At 50.2% G+C, this 20,410-nt stretch overlaps 2 protein-coding genes across 5 annotated transcripts; both read left to right on the forward strand.

Moving 5' to 3' along the window:
- The first annotated feature begins 26 nt into the window (after positions 1–26).
- On the forward strand, positions 27–5,220 carry CTSH (cathepsin H). Of its 2 annotated transcripts, none has more exons than XM_031054954.2 (12): positions 27–177; positions 318–349; positions 417–522; positions 627–697; positions 1,031–1,135; positions 1,383–1,469; positions 2,119–2,174; positions 2,910–2,991; positions 3,069–3,137; positions 3,508–3,614; positions 4,012–4,137; positions 4,724–5,220. In XM_031054954.2, exons 1-12 carry the CDS (start codon positions 93–95, stop codon positions 4,797–4,799), a joined length of 1,002 nt encoding a protein of 333 aa, XP_030910814.2. In that variant the 5' UTR covers positions 27–92; the 3' UTR covers positions 4,800–5,220. The 2 variants fall into 2 exon arrangements, with proteins under 2 accessions (XP_030910814.2, XP_033921829.1); XM_034065938.1 differs by having other exon boundaries at positions 36–177; positions 627–684.
- Positions 5,221–5,637: 417 nt separating this feature from the next.
- BLM (BLM RecQ like helicase) lies at positions 5,638–20,403 on the forward strand. 3 transcript variants are annotated; one of them, XM_034065935.1, is made up of 21 exons: positions 5,638–5,741; positions 5,810–6,114; positions 6,330–6,513; positions 6,932–7,041; positions 7,358–7,490; positions 8,455–9,182; positions 10,011–10,187; positions 10,576–10,694; positions 11,149–11,262; positions 11,991–12,089; positions 12,172–12,320; positions 13,118–13,224; positions 13,991–14,151; positions 14,604–14,799; positions 15,207–15,397; positions 16,420–16,567; positions 16,914–17,113; positions 17,871–18,063; positions 18,467–18,589; positions 18,987–19,191; positions 20,087–20,403. In XM_034065935.1, the coding sequence occupies exons 1-21, from the start codon at positions 5,647–5,649 to the stop codon at positions 20,268–20,270; spliced, it is 3,921 nt and encodes a 1,306-aa protein (XP_033921826.1). In that variant the 5' UTR covers positions 5,638–5,646; the 3' UTR covers positions 20,271–20,403. The 3 variants fall into 3 exon arrangements, with proteins under 3 accessions (XP_033921826.1, XP_033921825.1, XP_033921824.1); XM_034065934.1 differs by lacking the exons at positions 18,467–18,589; positions 18,987–19,191; positions 20,087–20,403 and having other exon boundaries at positions 5,810–6,090; positions 17,871–18,277; XM_034065933.1 differs by lacking the exons at positions 18,467–18,589; positions 18,987–19,191; positions 20,087–20,403 and having other exon boundaries at positions 6,935–7,041; positions 17,871–18,270.
- Positions 20,404–20,410: the final 7 nt, after the last annotated feature.

A 20,410-nucleotide genomic window follows, 5' to 3' on the forward strand; every position in this document is an offset into this window, starting at 1 on the left:
CGCTCGCCCCTCCGGCAGCGCTCGGGCTCGCTCGGCTCGGCTCGGTTGGGTTCGGCTCTGTTGGGTTCGGCTCAGTTAGACTCGGTTCGGCCATGAGCTGGGCCCTGCTGCTGCTGCTGCCGCTGCCTGTGGCCGCGCTCCTGACGCCCTCAGCCGCATGGGCGCCCTCCGCCGAAGGTAGAAGGGCACCTGGAGGGGAGGGGAAGGGGTGGCCCTGCCCGGCCCGGCTCGGCTCGGTTCAGCTCAGCTCGGCCCGGCCTTGGCCCGGGCGCTGTCCGAGCCGGTGATGCCGCTGACGCCTCCGCTGTCTCCCGCAGAGGAGCTGCAGTTCAAGGCCTGGATGCTGCAGGTAGAGCCGGGGGGTCCGGGGCCGGGGGACCCGGGTGATGCCGGCGGCTGACGCGCTCTGCCCGCAGCACAACCGGAGCTATGGCCCCGCCGAGTACCCCCGCAGGCTGCGCACCTTCCTGGCCAACAAGAGGCGGATCGAGGAGCACAACGCCGGCAACCACAGCTACCAGAGTACGAGCCGCGCCCGCAGCCCCGGCCCCTGCTCCCCTCCGGGGCTGGGCCTCCGTGAGCCGAGCCCTCCGTGAGCCGAGCCCTCCGTGTCCTCCCTCTTGCAGTGGGCCTGAACCAGTTCTCGGATCTCAGCTTCAACGAGTTCAAGAAGCTCTTCCTATGGAGAGAGCCGCAGGTGAGGGGCAGTGTGCGGGGGGGGACAGGCCCGGGCTGTGGAGGCTCTGGGCACGGCTGCACCCGTTCCTGCGGTGCCCCACATCCGCTTTGCCAAGCCAGAGCCCTGGTGCCACGAGGTGAGCCCCGTCCCTTCCCCCTCTGCGCTCAGTTTGGGACCGTCACTTCTGCTTTCGGTTCTGGGGCTCGGCTGTGCTCCTATGGGCAGCCCTAGGGTGGGGAGCAGTTACTGCTCCCGGAGCAGCTCTGGCAGGGCCGGCTCGGGTCTCCCCGCTGTGTGCAGTGGGCTGGGGATGCTCCAGCAGCCAGCACAGCCCTCCTGCCTCGCTTGCAGAACTGCTCTGCCACCAAGGGCAGCTTCCTGCGCAGCCCTGGCCCGGCCCCCGACTCCATCGACTGGAGGAAGAAGGGGAATTTCGTGACACCCGTGAAGAACCAGGTGAGCAGCGTGTGCCATGGGTGATGCACCGAGTGTGCACCGGGAGAGGGGATAACGGCTGCGGCAGGGCACGGGGCAGGGATGGGGGGTGTGTCTGTGGGGCATCGGGTCCCTACAGCCCCTCTGTGGCTGGGGTAGGGGCTGAGCAGAAGGCAAAGGCCTGGTGTGTCCTTCGCCCCAGTGTTTTGGGGAGGCTGGTGACCCTGGAACATCTTATGGAGCATTCCCATTCTGGTTTCCAATGCAGGGGCCCTGTGGGAGCTGCTGGACGTTTTCCACCACGGGCTGTTTGGAGTCTGCTATTGCTATTGCAACGGGAAAGCTCCTCTCTCTGGTAAGAGGTTTTCCTTTCCTGTGCCCTGACAGCAAGTCCTGCCTCCAGTTATCTGCCAGGATGGGCTGGGACAGCCACTGGCTCCTTGTCCTGAGCTGGACACCCAGCCCTGCAGACCCATTACAGTGCTCCACAAGCTGAGCTAAACTGCAGGGCAGTGGGGCTGGGTGCTTTCTGTGTGCAAGGATGTGCCTGTTGCCATCCCTTCTTAGTGTCCATGTGTCCCACTGGCCCAGGCTTGGGCAGAGCCGTTTTTGGAGCAGGACAACCTTGCAGGCAGGCAGGAGCTCCCTGCTGCAAGCAGCACCTTGTGACACTGTTTATGTTTTAAATCCCAGAGGATTTATGGTCTGGAAGAACTGGAAAGGCAGCAGCCGCTGCTGTGACTTACTGACCAGCCAAGGCTGTGTTAAAAACAAACTTGACCTTTGGAAGAGATCTCAGCCTGCCCTCCCCTGGGGGGGACAGTGGCCCTGTGACCCAGCAGGCCTGAGGGGGAATGCCTCCTGCAGCAGGAGCATCCCAAGCTGCTGGCTCCATGCCTTCCTTGTCCCCTCCTCGGGGGTAAAACCCGTGATTGCCTGCATTTTATCTCCTGTATTCTGGCTGCAGGGGTTGGATATGTACTGACCCGAACCCTTTCCTGTAGGCAGAACAGCAGCTAGTTGATTGTGCCCAGGCTTTCAACAACCACGGCTGCAGTGGGTAAGTAACATGAAGTAATAAAGCATAGAAATGAGAGTATGTCATTTTCCATGATCGACAGCCTTCTTCAAGGCCTAGTGTCTAAGTCTTGGAATGAGGTCTTTGTTTCCCCTTGGCTGAGATGTGTCTGTGATTCCTTTGCTCCTTTTAATTTACCCTCCCTTGAGGCTGGAAAGTGTCACTAAACCTCCAGCATTTCCCAGCCTCTGTTGTTCTGTTAGTTTTTCTTTGGATACTGGTTTGGTTGCAGTGGTTTCCAGTTCCACAGTCATGGCTGCTCTGTAGCCAGGCTTCAGTGTGCTTGGGGAGATCAAGGGGGGTTGGTATGCTGCTCCTCGTGGGTCACACACATCTCGTGGTGCTTTAAGGAGCTAACAGAAACCTATTTCCCCTCTGGATTGCTAGAGAAGGCAGAAAATACAGCTTTCTGTTTTCTGTATGATGAGTGCTCCCTGAGGGATGCTCAGAGCTGAGCACAGCCACTCCGTGCTTTTTAGCTTTCTTATGACTCCTCCTCAGTGCTTTCTCTGTTAGCACATCCTGATCACGCTCCTTTACTTCCCCCTGTGGAAGAAAAGACCCCTTTGGGATGCATTCCCAAAGGTGGCTGGGGCAGGGAGCCACTTGCTGGGATGGGGTCCCCCCGTTTCCCCCCTGGTCTGTGGGAGGATATGGATGGCTCTGCTCATTGTTACCATCCGAGTTAACCTGTGTTCTCACTGTGGTGTCTTGTAGGGGCCTGCCAAGCCAAGCCTTCGAGTACATTCTGTACAACAAGGGGCTCATGGGGGAGGACACATACCCGTACCGGGCTGAGGTATTCCTAGTGCAGCTCAGATGCATTCCTGCTGTGGCAGAGCTGGCTCTAACTCCTGTTCCTTTCTGTCTGCACAGAATGGCACCTGCAAGTTCCAGCCAGAGAAGGCCATTGCATTTGTCAAGGATGTAATCAATATCACACAGGTAAGGCCCCAAGGGCTGGTTTCCAAACCTGCAGGGCTGTGCCAAGCCTGACCTGGAAGGTGCTCGGATGCCATGGGACGTGCAGGGCCCTGCAGTGTGAGCTGCATGCTGTGTGCTGCTGGCATGCACACTGCTCCTCCCCAGCTCCCTTTCCTGAGGGCGGCACTGATGAAGTGGTGGAGCCAAAATACAGGCAATGGGGCTCTGCCCACTTCCACAGCAGTGTGCCTGCAGGCTCTGCGAAAGTCTTGGTTCTTGTGTCTCAATGCAAGCAGAAGGGCAGGGTTAGCCTTCCCTGTGGGGCTCTGCCCCCTGGTCTGGGGGTCCTGGTGTGACTGGGAGATCAGTAACTGGGATCCTCTTCCCTCAGTATGACGAGGATGGCATGGTGGAAGCTGTGGGGAAGCACAACCCGGTGAGCTTTGCCTTTGAGGTGACGAGTAACTTCATGCACTACAGGAAAGGAGTCTATTCCAAGTGAGTGTTTATGCACCTGGGAGGTGAGGGTGTACGCTTGGAATCCCTTCATATCCCCATTTCTCCAGCTTTGCAGCACCAGCTGCAGGGACACTGAGCTGTTTAAAAGAAAACAGAAGTAAACTGAGCCCTGATACACTGCTTTCCCAGGGGATGAGGGAAGGGTGCCTGCAGCCAGCTTACTGCTAGGATCCAGTCCAGCCTGAAGGCTGGGCTGTGTTTGCACTGAAGGTCAGGGACCTGCCGCAGGGCTGGGGCAGCCTGGCCCAGGGCAGTGTCTGTGTATCCAAGCTGTGGGTGGTGCAGTCTGAGCCGAGGCACTGCAGCATATCTCTGGTCAAAGAGGTGCAAGTGAGTCTGAGACACGAGGTGACTGTTCCTGTGCTGTTCCTTGCAGCCCACGGTGTGAGCACACCCCCGACAAGGTGAACCATGCCGTCCTCGCCGTGGGGTACGGAGAAGAAAACGGGACCCCTTACTGGATTGTGAAGAACTCCTGGGGCCCGCTGTGGGGCATGGAGGGGTAAGGAGCTTGCACTGCAGCCTGTACCTGGTGAAAGGACCAGAGTGTGAGGTTTCACCTGCCTGCATCAGCCCCAGGTTGCCCCTTGCGCATTTCACAGCTTGTTCTCTGGGAGGACGAGGGGAATCATCCCAGTCTCAGGAGAAAAGGGGATAGAGCTCTACAATCAGTTCTGAGGGGCTGGTTGGAGCAGACACTCAGATGTACCCACTGTTGTCCCCAGAGGTTCGGCTGTACCAGAGCTGTAGTGCCACTGGTTTGCCTGGTGCCAGCCAAGCACCATGTCCCTTCTGTGCTTACAAACAGGTTGTGCTGGGAGCGAGTTTCTACTGGGCTCCACAGGTATTTCCAGCTGCAAGTGACATGTTTTAGTCAGGTGCTAACTCTCCTGGTTTGTGGTACAAGGGACAGGGGATAGCAACACTTGGTTAACTACCAATAGGAACAGCTCTGTCACAGGTATTTCAATGCTCCTTGTGCTGGCATGAGAAAGGAGCTCGCACACTGACAGCAGTTGCATTACGCTGCCTGTTCACTGACTGTGCCAGAGGAGGGAACACTCACAAACGTTTCTCTCTCTTTTTAGGTACTTCCTTATTGAACGTGGCAAGAATATGTGTGGCCTCGCTGCTTGTGCGTCTTACCCAGTCCCTCAGGTGTAAGAGGAGAGCACAGGCTGAGGAAGAGGGCACAGGGAAAGGAATGAGTGCGTGGTTCTGACTTCGAGCACTGCCATCAGGACCCTGAGAGCACAATGAGGCACCCGCTGTTACCACAGGCACCCCCTTGGCTTGCACACAGCTCCCAGCAGCCGGAGCCTTCCCTCCCCAGCCAAACCCAAGCTGTTCCCCGGCTGCACTGTGCTGGTGGCACCGGGGGCTCTGGCACACAGCGGGAATGCTTCCCTGTTACCCCGTGTACCATTAACTGGAGCCCAGCACCAGATGTGGCCTGTGGACATCGTTTAATTTGAAGGTGATTTCTCGTTTTCCCAGAGAGAGCAGAGCTGTGATTTGTACATTTTATGTTTCACTAAATCTTTCTAGTATTTTTTTAATTAAAAGCCGAGTATTTTAATGCTAACACACAATGATTTTCGTTTCTGAATGAGGGAAAAAAGCAAGCATCTTTTATTGCTGCTGGTTTACGAGCGCAGGGGAGGGACCCTATGGCAGCAGCGGCAGCACCGCTGTTGTTACCTCACGGTGACCCTGCCGCTGACTGAGGCTGCCCCGGTCCCCGGGAGGGGGGGGGGGGTACGGGAGCCCTCAAGGGCCGCGGGGCACGCACCTTGTTCATAACCGGCTGCACCGTCCGAGCCCCGGCGCCGCCATGACAGCCACAGCACCGCGCAGCCGCGCTCCGTCACCATGGCAACGGAAGCTTGTGCGTCACTTCCGCTCCGGCGCGCCTGCCCAATAGCAGCGCTCACTCCGTGTTTTGGCGCGGAGTGCGAAGGCCGAGGGGCGGCCCCACAGCGCCCCCCAGCGGCAGGGCGGACCCGCCGCCATGGCGGCCCCGCCGCACAACAACCTCCGGGAGCAGCTCCGCCGGCACTCGGCCCGCGGTGCCCTCCGCCCGGCCCCGCCGCGCCTGCGGCCCACGTGAGTACCGGGGGAGCGGCGGGGCCCGGGGGCCGCTCCCGGCGCTCACCGCGCTCCGCTCCCCACAGGGGCTTCACCTTCAAGAGACCCTCCGCGGCCCCCGCCGCGCTCCGGGACCAGGACGTGAACACCGTGAGGAGTGTGCCTCAGCCCGGCCCCGTCATCACCATCGAGGACGAGTGGGACGACATCGACGACTTCGATCTGTCCGGGGCCGGGAGCAGGCGCTGCCCGGGACCGCTGCTGACCCCCCGCGGGCAGCGGGAGGCCCCGCCGGGGGACGCGGAGCCTCGGGCCTCGCCGGAGCCCTCGTCCGTGCAGCCGCTCATCAGCGGGGGCCTGGGGCAGGGTGCGCCTGCGGAGCCTCCCCCGGGTAACGCTTCCCTTCGGGCAGGGCTGCGGTGTGGGATTCCCATGTGGGATTCCAGAGGGAACAGGGATCAGAGGCTCATTATAGAAGGAAAAGCACTTAAAAGTCATGCAAGAGACATAAAATCACCTTATACTTGGTTATTATTCTCTGTTCACTGCATTTTTGTTCGTACCAGGAGCGTGTTCTCTTACCCAGCAATATTACTGCACTTTCAGGTCCTGCTGGTCCAGGTGAAGGCAGCCAGAAGCCAAGCAACGAGAACAGCCCCCCCGAGCTGGATGAGGCCGAGCTTGCAGCGCTCACCGGTGCTGAGCTCGGGGAGGATGATGACCTGGATGTGATTCCGCCTTCCCCTGAGGAAGAGCTGCCGAGCTTCTCGCCTTCTGTGAAGAGCTTCAGGTGAAACACAGCTCATGGGTAACGCTGTTTGTGGGGTGGTTTTAATAACACCGAGTAGTGCTTGTGGAACTGTCACCGGCTGAGCTGATTGTGTCTGTTCCCAGTGTCTGTGAATGGCTTATGAAATACTTCTCTTTAGGGCTGATGTTTAAGGTGGTTTTGTTTCAGGGAAAGCAGGGTTGGTTTTCCTTTTGTAGTGGGAGGGGAGAACCATTACTGAAGGGAGTCCTCCCCCTGCCACACAGATGGGTGATACTGGTCAGGTGTTGGGTTTTAACTGGGGGTTAGCTGGGGCTTCAGAAAGGTCTTGGGTTTTTCACACATCTTCAGTGCTGTTACTCAGAAAGGTAAACTTCTCTCATAGCAATGCTTCCATAACAGATACCTGTATTTTAGTGACCTCTCCTTTTGATCTTAGTAGTGTTTGTAAAGAGTCTCCCACTGATGGAAGATCCACAGCGGGCAGCGTTGCATCCAAGCCTGGGGCTGCTGCCACAACGCAGCCTGTTGCTGGGGTGGAGGATGCAGGTATGTGAAACCTTTGGAATTCTGTGCCCTAGATTTTGGGGGTGGTTTGTAACTGCTCCTGTCTGTGCTGTGTCATTTCTTCTGGAAGTCAGTCTGAAAGAACTGTGGAAAGGTTGGGAAACAAATATAGATGGATAATACAAAGGCAAAGATGCATAGATGAGGTGGGTTCATGCACACAGAAACAGTTCCTGTACGCAGATGGACTCTAAAATATATTTGGAATTACTTAGACTCATTTATTGCAAGTTACTGTCTTTTGGAGAGTGCATCATCTTACTCCATTACTGTCTGCTGAAATCCCTCCATCCAACAGATAAAGGCTTGCCTCTGGAACAGCAGCTCTATGGTGTCATGGAGGAGATCTGTAAGCTGGTAGAGACCATTCCACTTCATGAGCTCAAGTCTCTGTCGTGTGCTAAAGACCTTCTCCAGCAGCGAGACCTCAGGTAGGCTTCAGTGAGCTTGGGCTGCTGGGTGCTCAGAGGTGCCTGCCTGCAGGTGTCCCCAGTGCACCGATCACAGGGCAGGAGTTCTGAAAGGCTTAAAATCACTGAGCCGATGAAGGGAAAACCGTTGCCCAACCTGCTGGAAGTGTGGTGCCCATGTTCTGCTGGAAGAGAGGATCTGCTTCCATGTCCAGTCTGAGCAGAGGGGGTGCTGTACCCCTTCTCTGGACGGGACCTATACCACTGCTTCCAGAGCAGAAGGGTGAGATGATGGAACCTGCTCGGTGCTCTCACAACCAGATACATTCATTTAATATCCTCTCTCTGAGACTCACTGTCACTGGCTACAGTGATTGACTCCTCTTAATATCCATATGCTTGTCACCTTTCAACCTGGTTATTGATACTGCATCTGCTGCTTTAACTTCTGCAGCATCTGATGACACAAGGCATAGATAAAATACAGAGATTGTGGTTTTTACTGGACTGCAATTAAGTGCTTTTGCTGAGCATTCTCAGTAGAACTCATTTATTCTATTTCCCTTTATTACCACAGACAAACACAGTTGTTAGGAAGTACAGAAACCTGTAGTCTGGTTCAAGCCTATTTTTGCTTTATTAACTTCAGGTTTGTGCCTCAAAGGATTGTGATTTTCCATGCTCTATCCTGCCTGCTCAGCATCTTGCTTTGGGGATTTCTTTCCTTTTCCACCTGCAGAGGAGATGCAATAATCTTGTCATGAGTTTGCTCACCTGAGCTCTGGTGTAATTTTCTCTTCTCTGGATTTGCTTGAAATGTTTTTAAAATACAGAGACACAGAATCCAAAGTAAGCACCATATGGTAATATTGTGAATAAGAGAGAGACAAAACTGTTTAATGTATATTGTAGAACTCGATAAGTCATCGCTTGTGACTGAATATCTCCTTTTCTTTCTTCTTCCTTCCTTTGACATCTCTCCCAGGAGAAAATTGCTCTCTAGTTCTGTTGCTTTGAACAAACGCAGCTTCAACAGCAGCTTTCCCAGAGCCTGGCAGGCGCCTGTGGAGCGGGGCTCTCCCACATGTCCTGGTGCTGCACCATGTCCTGGCCCCAGCTGGAGCTTCCATCCTGGCAGAAACTCTCCCACAGCCACAACCTCCCCTTCCCTGCTGCTGGGCTCTGCTCATTCAAGCAAGTTTTCTACCCCTAGAAATCAAACCTGGGATACCTCATATGCTTCAAAGCAAAGTGTTGAGGAGGTCACCTCCTCGGACACCACTGCACTGTCTTCCTCCAAGGTGAATGGTGCAGAGGGAGCTTCCCTCAGCCTCTATCCTGAGGCAACCCTCAACCGCCCCTCGAGGAGCAGCGAAATCCACCCTCTGCTGCAGAGGCCTCTTGCAAGCACAGCTCCCAAAGGGCAGAGCAAGGCTCCCATTGGCATTCCTGCAGAAACCACTTCAGCTATACATGATGCTGACTTTGACCTGGACCCCATTGATATTGATGATTTTGATGAGGGCTGGGAGGACATGGTGGATATTTCAGCACCAGGGGTGCAGTCCACACCCTTGTACCAGCCCATCAGGGAAGGGCCACCGGCCAAATCGCTGCTCTCAAAGATAATGTCCAAGGCCAAGGGATCTGCTGTTGTATCAAATCCTGCTGCTTCCAAGTCAAGCTCCTTGATGACAACAAAGAACTATTCAGGTAGGTTATGTGTATTGGAGTGACTTTCCTGTTTTGGATCTGGATGCACTTGATTTACTCATGCCAAGTAGCTGCCTGTAGGTTGCATCGAAACCTTTTGTTTCTGTGGATATTTCTCTTGCTTTCTTTTTGCAAAGTCATCTTCTCTGGGGTTTTTTTGCCTCCAAGTGAGGCCAAACTTCTTGAATACCCATTGGCCATGCAGGTTGCAGGCTGCTGGGAAGGTGAAGCTGCTGAAACTGGAAACTAGCACGTTCCTGTGTTCTAAGGGACGATCCTGCAGTTGGTGGTTCAAAGCTGTACAACAGCTGTAGCTGCTTATGCAAAATGCTCAAAAATGGGCACTTGCTGCAGGCAGCCTGAGCCCCCTGGGGGACAGGGATGGGGCAGTGTTACTTGGGGTTACTGCAGGGTTGGGTTGGAAAAGGGAGGTGAAAACATTAACCCATTTTAGCAGCTTCCCTGTCACTGATCCAGCTGGCACCTGCCCTTGGGTAGCCACTTCTTAGGAAGTTGAGATTTGAGTTTAAAAGGTTTCAAGGGTAGAAGTGGTGGCAAAGTCATCTGTTATCAAAGGATGCTTTGGGTTGGCAGGAACCTTAAAGCTCCTCCAGCTCCAACCCCTGCCACGGGCAGGGACCCCTTCACTGGAGCAGCTGCTCCAAGCCCCTGTGTCCAACCTGGCCTTGAGCACTGCCAGGGATGGGGCAGCCACAGCTTCTCTGGGCACCCAGCACCTCATCCCCTCCCAGTGGAGCAGTTCTGTGGTACAAGAGGGACACAACCTGATACTATGACTTACTGGAAGAACATTTTCTGTGTGTGTAGCTCCAGCAGTTGTTAACCCTGCACTGGAGCGTTTCAGGGGCCTGAAATTTTCCCATTCTGAAGAAATGATGACTGTATTTCACAAGAAGTTTGGGCTGCACTGCTTCAGGACAAACCAGCTGGAGGCCATCAACGCTGCTCTGCTGGGCGAAGACTGTTTCATCTTAATGCCCACTGGTACGTACCTCCAGACATCATCACACAGCGTGCACACACTTGGGAAATAAGGACCCCAAGCTCCTTTTGCAAGGCCTGTGACAATCCTTTCTCTGTGCCCTTGTGGCGGTGGTGATACATTGTGCTGCTGGGATTTCTGGAACACTGTGTGCTGTGGTGTTTTGAATGAGGTGATTGGATTTCTGCCTTCCAGAGTATTTCACATGATAGTTCTCCCTTATCCTCCTAGTACCCCATTAGAGGCAGGCATTGGTAAAAGTTTATTCTTTCTGAAAGTGCTGTAAAATGGGAAGTAAGAAATAAGTCTCCTCAATTCCTCCTCTTCCCCACACTCCCTCCCTTTCCTCTGGATATCTAGCATGTGTTGTGCTCTGTTTAATCCTCACAGGTGGTGGCAAGAGCTTGTGCTACCAGTTACCAGCGTGTGTCTCTGCTGGAGTCACTATTGTTATCTCTCCACTGAGGTCGCTGATAATAGACCAGGTTCAGAAACTGAAGACTTTAGATGTAAGTTCAAACAGTTTTATTTAGTTAAAGAGCACGTAAGTGCATTGGAAATCTGATTTTTTACAGCAAATCTTATGGTTATTTCGAATATGAACTGCAAAAATTGGTTAGATGGGAACTGTGAAAGGCACACAAGGTTGTCTGGCAAGATCTAAATTAGATGAACTAGAATATCTTGGCAGTCTAACTGCTAGATTTACTGATGCTCATGTGTATTTGTTATTGAAGCTTAGTTTTGAAGTACAGATACCCAGTTTTTAGGCTCTGAGTGTTGTATTTAGTTGTATTTTGTCTTGGTGAAGTGTATTAGGGTATTACCGAGGTTGAGAGACCAGGGAACCAAAGGTGGATAATAAGTTTTAGGACAAAACTGCAGAGGTTTATAACTAGATGTAGGAATGTTTTTGGAAGTTCTTTTGCACCTATTCAAACTTGATATCATTTTTCCATCTAGATTGCTGCAACATACCTGACTGGGGATAGAACAGATGCTGATGCCTCACAGATATACATGCAACTGTCAAAAAAAGATCCTGTGATAAAGCTCCTGTATGTCACCCCTGAGAAGGTTGGTATTCAATGGGAACCGCAGGCTCCTGGAAGCAGTAGGAGGGGTTGCTGTGAAGCATTCAAAGGGAAGCACTGACCTTAGAGTGGGCTTCTGGGGGGGAAAACTGTTCCACATTGGTAGGTAGTTCAGTAAGAGGCTGTAACTCATCTCAGTGAGAATGAGAACTGAGTCTGTCTGTAAAATCAACATTCTTAAAGCAGCCCTCCATGCCCATCCATTTTGGTGCCTCCTGCCGCACATGAGTGGCTAACTGCTGTCATGTAGCTGTTAGAATCTAAACTACTATGAGCAGAATAGTACAAGGAAAATACATGTAACTGCCAAGGTAATGTGTGGCTGTCAAAAGATTGCCTTGTACTTAATTATATGCTGTGTTTAAAACTGTGTTAACCCACAAGAACTTTGTGTGAGGGGACTGTTCAGTGTGCTGATTGCATTTCTTTCCTCAGTATTTGCCTGTGTTTTGTGACATAAGCCATTTAAATTTACTTGGATTGTAGGACCTCTGGGTAGATGGTCCCAGAACCTGGCATAATCCCACACCAGCTGTATCACTGCTAATTAAAATGAAGCTCATTCCATCTTCCTTATGCCTTCAGGCTTCACCTGTGGGGTCAGGATTAACTGTGCTGCACAGAGCAGCTGTTTCTGTGTTCCTAGTCAGGTGGGGGGACACTTTGCTCCCTGTGTTTGCTCTCTAATGCCACTGGTGGATGTGGACCTAGGTCAGTGCAAGCAACCGGCTGATGTCAGCCCTGGAGAACCTCTACAGCAGGAAGCTCCTCGCACGGTTTGTCATTGATGAGGCCCATTGTGTCAGCCAGGTAAGAACCTTGGCTTGGTTTGTAAGGGGGCAAAAGGCTCACCTGGAGCATCCAACTGACTTACACTCATTCTGTTTCTAAGTGGGGTCACGACTTTCGACCAGACTACAAGAGACTGAACATGCTCCGCAAGAAGTTTCACGCTGTTCCCATGATGGCCCTCACTGCAACTGCCAACCCCAGAGTGCAGAAGGATATCCAGAATCAGCTCGAGATGCTAAAGCCACAAGTGTAAGTTGCTCAGCAGCTTCCTGAAGCTATTTGTGCCAGAGAGATGTTGGGTAGAAAACCTAGTAAAGCAAGAAAAGCATCACAGGCCCATCTGAAACACTGAAGCAGTTGCACTGATGACAGTGTGCATGGAACTGAATGTGAGTTATACCCAAAATGTTAAAGTAGGAAGGAAGCAACTTGCCCAACTCTTCCTTGCATGACTAAGGAAGTTGTTTAATACAAAAGTAACCTCATGAAATTTTCTGTGTCACTGACATAACGTGCAGGTTGTATTTTAGGGTGTTTCTCATGGAAAACTGCAAGCACTGAAGTGGTTTTTAATTAGCATTGGCAGTAACTGAGATAATGAGGTTCTGCTGGGCCTGGAGGCATTGTGATGTTTTCATGGTACACGATGGGAAAATAAAGCACTAGTTTGTGGATTTTATTGTGTAGTTTAGGGTAGAAGAGGGAGGTGACGCTGCATTTTGCAGATCTGGTCAGTCAGATGTGGATGCTAGTATTTAAGAGGGAAATGAAGGCAAGACAAATCACCGTGTGTGTGTTTGGTTTATGGTGTTTCCTCCTCTCCACAGTGCTGTGTAGCTGTGGTTTTTCACAGCTATGAGAAAAACCAGGAATTTTAGCCCCAAAGTACAGGCAATGTCAGTCTCTGTGGACATAGTGGAACCATAATTTGTTTGCAGACAGTGCAGAACAAGTTGGATTTGGGATGTTCCAATCAGTACCTCACTTGTTGAAAGGATTGCTGCCCCCATAGGGCTGATGAGCACCCATGAACTGTTGTGTTCTAGGTTTACAATGAGCTTCAACAGGCATAACTTGAAATACGATGTATTGCCCAAGAAGCCAAAGAAGGTGGCAATGGATTGCTTGGAATGGATTAAGAAAAATCATCCACGTGAGTACTGAGCAGCACAGTGTGCTTGCAGGGAACTGATAAACTGCTTTTCAAGGCAGGAAAAGCTTTCCTGATGCTGTAAAACCCCCAAATTTCTGCCTTCCTGTAAGGAATTTGTATATTTACAAGGAAACCAAGTTGGAGGCAGAATGACATTAGTGCTAATGGGATTTGGATTTATGGGCATCCTAAAGACAAGTGTTCAACAAGTTAAGATGGAAAAGTGAGTTCTAGTAATGTCTTGAGTAATATTTCTGGAGGTTGCCAGACCTTTTAGCATCTTGTCTTCAGCACAGAAAGGTCATCTCATGTCACACTGTTTAACTGCTTCATTCTGCTGGTCTGCTTATCTGTGATTCCCCTTGAAGATACCTTCAGAGATTCCAATCTTTCCAGGCTCCCTTTTGGAGTCCTGCAGCTCCTGCTGCTGGATTGACTGCACCCAGCTCCCTTCCCAGCTTCTCTAGTGCTGTAATTTAGTTCATCATTGCCTAAGCTGCTCTGTCTCTTGATTGATGTGTTTTAAATCCTAAGATTGCTCAGTGCCAAGCAGGAAAACTTTTCTTGATTAAAAAAGCAGGAAATTGGGTGAGGAGAAACTAACACAGGCATCTGATATTCATAAAATTACTTTATTAAGCAGTTCTTGCACTATACTTACCAACCTCTCCCTACTGAAGAAGTATTTGCTTGCCAGGTATGAGTGTTAAGCAAGTGAAAGGGAGTGGAGCTGTGCTGTAGCACTCATCATTTGATGTGTCTGCAGATGACTCTGGGATAATTTATTGCCTTTCCCGACACGAGTGTGACACCACAGCAGCCATTCTGCAGAAGGAGGGTCTGGCTGCGCTGGCCTATCACGCTGGCCTCACCGACTCCAACAGAGATCTCGTGCAGAAGAAGTGGATTAACCAAGAGGGATGCCAGGTAAAAAAGCAATAGAATTCAGAGCACTTTTGTGCCTCGTGGCCTAGGAAATGAAAGTGAAGCTGGGTAATGTCAGTGCCAAATGGGATGCAGTAGGAAAAAGCTGATCCAAGTGGATCTGCCAGGACACATCAGCTGTCTTTGTGCTGGGAGTTCTGCAAGTCAGAGGCTGCAGCACTGCACCAAGGTGTGATCCTCCAGGAGGGAGGAACTGAGCAGCACAAGGCTCTTGAAACACCTCTAGGCATGTTACTGAACCATATATTGAGACTGAAATGTGGAGTTTTCCCTTTGTCTGGAATAGCTCTCTGAAAGGAGAGGTGGTTTTGCTGTTTTGCATTCATCTTAGAGTGTTAGAACTGGAATTCTGGGTTCTGCACCATTTTGTCTGGTTTTGGCATGGAGTGCTGCATGAATAACTTCATAACTCTAACAAAATACGTCCTTCCTAGGTTATATGTGCAACAATTGCCTTTGGGATGGGAATCGACAAGCCTGACGTGCGCTACGTTATCCATGCCTCTCTTCCTAAATCCATAGAAGGTTACTACCAGGAGTCTGGCAGAGCTGGGCGGGATGGGGAGATGTCCCACTGTGTCCTCTTCTACAGCTACAGCGACGTCACCAGACTGCGGAGGCTAATCCTGAGTGAGTTCTGGCTGTAACCTAATGGACACGATGCTAAAGAAGTCAGTCACTGGTTCCTTTAAGCCCTGTTATTTCCTCATTTACAAGTGCCATGTGTAGAGTTGCATAGAGGGGAGAGCTCTGCATCTTTACCTGACTGGTGTCCTGTAACAAAAAACTTGTCACTTGTACTTAATTTTAGTCAAAACTGTGTTGTTTCATTCATATCCATCTCTTGATTCTTGCCATTCTGGTCTTATTTCCCTTCTTCATTCTTTACACCTTAGAGGTAAAATCTGCTCTAGGTTAGTTCTGGTCTAACTTACCTTTTTGAAGCAAAAAAGAATATTGTATTTTGTCCATCTGATAATGTATAAAAATGAAGGGGTGCAGATAGAGCAAATATAACTGAATTTATTGCATTTCAGTGGAGAAGGATGGGAACAGCCACACGAGGCAGACCCACTTCAACAACCTGTACAGCATGGTTCACTACTGTGAGAACGTGGTGGACTGCCGGAGAATCCAGCTTTTGGCCTACTTTGGGGAAACTGATTTTAATCCCACCTTCTGTAAAGATCACCCAGAAGTGATCTGTGATAACTGCAGCAGGAAGAAGGTAAAAATCATAGCTCTTATTTATAGTGGTGTTAAAACTGGTTTTGCATTTAGCTGTGTTAAAAACTGGTTACATGACATTTGGGAAGGCAAATGGAGAAAATCCGGGAAGATGCTTTCTATTTTTGTGATGTTCCAAGTTATTTCCAGAGTTTTACCTAGAATAGAATTACAGAGTGGATGATCTCCTACACAGATAGTAGACTATCCATGGGCTTCCGATGTTATTTCTGTCAGAGCAGTACTAGTGAGGTGCAAGGGTGTTCCTGGTGTTGATTTTCTTGGCTGCAGTGCTTACAGGAGGCAGAGCTAATGCTATAATGGCTATGGGGAAATCCCTCAACCGCCTGCTCTGATGTGCTCAGGGCAGCTTTGTGCTGCCAGGGTAGCACGAGTGCCAGGTTAGGAGGAGTGCACTGCCCGAGGTGGCCCAAAAATTAGGGTTTATGTGCCAAGGACTGAAGCAGACTTGTTAGTGGCATGAGCAGGAGTAGAAATGAAGAGAGCTGTGGAAGCAGACAAGGAAGTAACGCTGCTCTATAAGCCAGACCAGCTGATGAAATTGCTTCAGTCGTGTGTTTGAAGCATCACCTTACATGGCTGTGATTCTAACAGGGTCAACTAGAATAATGCATTTTCAGTCCAGTCTTCTCATTTTAATCTATATTGGAATTGTAAGGTCTGGTGCATGGCAATAGAATAATTACAGGAATGCTTTCACATGAATTACCTAGATTACCAGTGTTCAGCTGCAGCCTTGCAGCTCTCTCTATAGAATTAACACCTCAGAGGTTATTTACAACCTGGTGGTGTGTATTCCTGCATCTTCCAGAGTATGATCAAACCCAGAATCCCCGTGACTATCTGGTATCACTGTAGGTGTAGAAAATCATTGTTTCCCTGCTTGGAACAAAATGAATTCATGAGTAGAAAAAGCTCAGTAACAGAAACCCAGGTTTTCATGAATGACAGTGTTAGGTCAGAACCACCCAACATGGTTCCTAATCAAGTCTATTTTAACAGGATTACAAATCAAGGAATGTAACAGATGAAGTGAAGAACATTGTAAGATTTGTACAAGAGCATTGTGGACAGAAGGGACGAGCAAATGGAAAGAGAAATGCAGGTTCTGGGAGATACACCTTGAACATGATGGTAGACATCTTCCTAGGTAAGTGCTGCTCTTCCAGAAACAGCTCCTAAAGAGACTTGGTGCAGGATCCCTACCGAGGCATCGGGAGGCTCTGCAATAACAGCAGTGGGTTAAAGGAAGATCTGCTTTGCAGAATTATTCTTTCCAGGAATCTCTTGCTGGTAAATGATCCAAAATAACTGAGACTAAAGCTTTAACCCATTTCAGTTGCTATAGTGATCATGTTAGTTTTCTGGTGCTCAGAGTTTCTGGTGCTTAAATGCGGTTTTCTGTGTGCACAGACTATGGAATACCCTTGGGGATCTTCCACAGGTGCATGTAGGCTTCCCAATTGCAGGCTGATCCTGGGGTCTTTGTCACACAGGTACAGCGAGTGCGAAGATTCAGTCTGGAATATTTGGGAAGGGAGCTGCCTACTCAAGGCATAATGTGGAAAGGCTGTTTAGAAAACTGGTCCTGGACAAGATCCTGGATGAAGACCTGTATATCACAGCTAATGACCAAGCCGTGGCCTATGTCGTCCTGGGAGAGAATGCTCAAGCTGTGCTAGAGGGATCACTACAGGTGAATAACAGGATTTAGTTTCTTTAATGCATTGTTTGAAGGAATGTGCCACAGTTTTTATGCAGCACACAGCCCAGGATAGTTCAGACATGGTTTGCCTGCCAGCTGAAGTACAGAACTGATCTTCAGCAGATGCAGGGAACAGAATCCAGCAAGCACGGTTTCTAGTCCGGCATTCTAATAGTAGTGTGAGGCAAAAGGTGAGTTGGAGAGCATTGTAGAGGATTAAATCTTTCTCTTGTCCCCCCATCCATCTTGATTCCAGTTGACAAGAGAGCTTTGACCACACAGAAAAGCTACCTAAGGAGAAGGAGTAGTGCTGCCCTCTGCATTTTCTGCTCTATTTTTTCCTAGTCACTGGTGAGCAGTGATAGAAAATGCACTTGAAGGTCATGGAACCAGTCCCAGAACTGCCTGAGGCAATGTCTCCTCTGCATTAGTGCTGTGCTTGGAGGAGAGCCCTCAGCATTATGCCTAGTGACCTCAGTCTACAGCTAGCTGAGAACTGGCTTCTCAGGGTTTCGTGCCTGTGCTGTGTGTACCCTGCTAGTCCTTTGCAGAAGAAACTTGGGGGCAGTTGAATAGCTTATAAAAGATAGTTTACAAAGTGGGTAAACAGCTGTGTTTGGTTCATCAAAGAGCACTTTTGGTTTCCTTGTTGCCATGTTTGCTCTATATTCCTGTGTTATCAATCAATCTAATGATGGCTCTGCAGTAACTCCCCAGCAGAGGTGATTGATTTGGCTTCTTTTGGCAGGTTGAGTTCCATGAAACAGAAAGTGCCAGTGCCATCAGAAAGCAAAGGGCCTCCCTGGCAAAGATGTCCCAGCGGGAAGAGATGGTCAAGAAGTGCCTCAGTGAGCTCACAGACACATGCAAAACACTTGGGAAGGTCTTTGATGTGCATTACTTCAACATTTTCAGTACTTCAACCCTGAAGAAAATTGCAGGTAATGTTTAATGTCAGCTCCTCGGTGGCTGGGGCCCTGCTGGGAGCTGTGTGTGACAGGAAACCTGCGTTCCTCACCTTAGTGAGAGCAGGTTCAGGGGTATGTAATGCAGCCGGATGAGCCCTGGGGAGCAGCTGGTGCAGAGCAGGTTCCTGGAGCTGCAGCAGCACCGCTGGAGAAGAACCAAGGGAATGTCCTGCAGTGCAAACCTTGCAGCACTGGGGAGAAAACTGTTGGAGCAGTTTTTGTGCTAAGCACCTGGAAATGTGCTAGGATAGATGCTTCCTGGAGCACTTCATGCACAGGGTGGCACTCAGAGGAGTTAACTGCCTCCAGAATACTCTGATCTCTTTAAAAGCTGAGTGTGTTTGATGTGTCTAACTGGAACCTTGTTGCTTTGCAGAATCCTTGTCTTCGGATGCAGAGGTTTTACTGCAGATCGATGGTGTCACTGAAGACAAGCTGGAAAAATATGGTGGAGAGATAATGAAAGTGATGGAGAAGTACTCGGAATGGACCACACCAGGTTTAGTATGCCTTGTACCTAATGTGGGCTTCCCTGCTGAGTACCCTTCTCCTCTATCAGAAGTTTCTCTTGAAAGTTACCTGGTTTTAAGTACAACCAACTAACTCTCACTAGAACTAAACTCATTCTTACAGTTTAGTAATAACAAAAAGGGAGCAATTGCATACTTTCAGAGCATACAAAGGTCTTTGCTATCTTCTCACTAGTTAAATTCAGACTCTCTTAAAGACATGGGAGCTAAGCTTACTGCTCTGCTCCTAACCTGTTAGTTACTGGGATCTAAACACAGTTACACAGTGCAGAGGAGGCTGTGACCAGCAAGGACAGATGTTTTGGTGCAGCCAGTGCATGCCAGGCCCAGGCAGTATCTTGATCTCATTTTAACTCATATCTGTAGAAGATGCTGGTGGCCAAAGTGTGGACACAGGCCCGGGAAGCGCTGGCACACAAGGGAGTGATGAAGAGGAAGATGAAGGAACAACCTCAAGCTACTTTTGCAATAACACAAACCAAAGAAGGAAAAGGCAAAGGCCACCAAACTTCAGAGACTCCAAGCGGAAGAAGACAAGTAACGGTGGTGGGCAGCAGTTCCAGCACAGACGGTATGTTACTTGTGGTCATGGGTAACTGTTGTGTGCCCAGGACAGCAGGATGATGATCCCAGAGTTGTACTGCTTTTCCCTAGGGTGTTTTTGGGAGTGTGGGCTTTAAGGATAGCATTGGAATCCTCCAGGTACCTGGTACCAACTCCTCTGCTTTGGTTTTTCTATCATTTTTTGTTTAAAAAGCTCTTGGTGAGGAGGATATTAACACTTGTCCTTTGATTCTTACTTGCCTGCCTCAAGCTATGCAGTGGTGCTGAATTTCAGTGTGCTTCCATAGCCATTCTTAGCAGGCTGACTGCATTCTGGGCTTGGAAACACAGAGAGCTTAAAACTCAAAGGATGTGATGGAATATTTGAACCTTAGTTCCCAGTCCCTTGTTAATTCCAGTTCTCCCTCCGATTGTACTTCACAACTGTGCCTGCATTAGGAGCATAACGTTTGGATCCAGGAGTCTGGTTAGTCTTGAGCTTCTAGGGCAGATCCACCACTGAGCTACTGCGGGGTGATCATCCTTTGAGTAATCACCTTATTTTAGCAGTCAGTGTAGCTATTAGTCTGGTAACTCCAGCAGCAGCAGCAGCTTGTGCTGAAGATTCACGATCAAAACATGATGATTACTCAGTGCTGAAAGGGACCACATGAAAAAGGAGCAGCAGTTGGACAAATTCTGCCCTCTTTCCAAATGGGGGGACATAGAAAAGTTGGGCAGTAAGCTCTTCTCTGGGGTTATCTGAAGGGTTGCTGTGCTCATAGCCTGCCTTGCACAGCAAGGAACTAACCAACCAGCCTTCTAGGAAACCTAATGGTGGTGTCTATGAGTACAGCAGGGGTGGAGGGAGTGGGGCAGGTAAAGCAGACCTGACACATGGCCCTACTCTCTCCATTCTACAGTGGTTTCAGCAAGCGCAGAAGGACCAAGAGGCCACCCAGCTCCAAGGCTCCGGCCCCATCCAGCAGCAGCACATCGTGGCAGGGCCTCAGCGCCACGCAGGGAGCTGCTGGAAAGCTGGGCTTCATGGCACTGCCCAAGCCCAAAACCAGACCCTTCCTCCAGCCCTCGTACGTGGTACTGTAACTGCTGAGCAAAAGCAGCCCTGGATGTAATCACTGTTCATTCGATTGTTGATTTCAATTGTTGTTTACTTCGTGAAACCTGCCCCGATTTGTATATTTGTCAGGTACAAAACCTCATGTTAAATAAACGTTTTTTACACC

The sequence above is a fragment of the Melopsittacus undulatus genome, chromosome 9 (assembly GCF_012275295.1).
Source record: "Melopsittacus undulatus isolate bMelUnd1 chromosome 9, bMelUnd1.mat.Z, whole genome shotgun sequence".
NCBI classification, from domain to species: domain Eukaryota; kingdom Metazoa; phylum Chordata; class Aves; order Psittaciformes; family Psittaculidae; genus Melopsittacus; species Melopsittacus undulatus.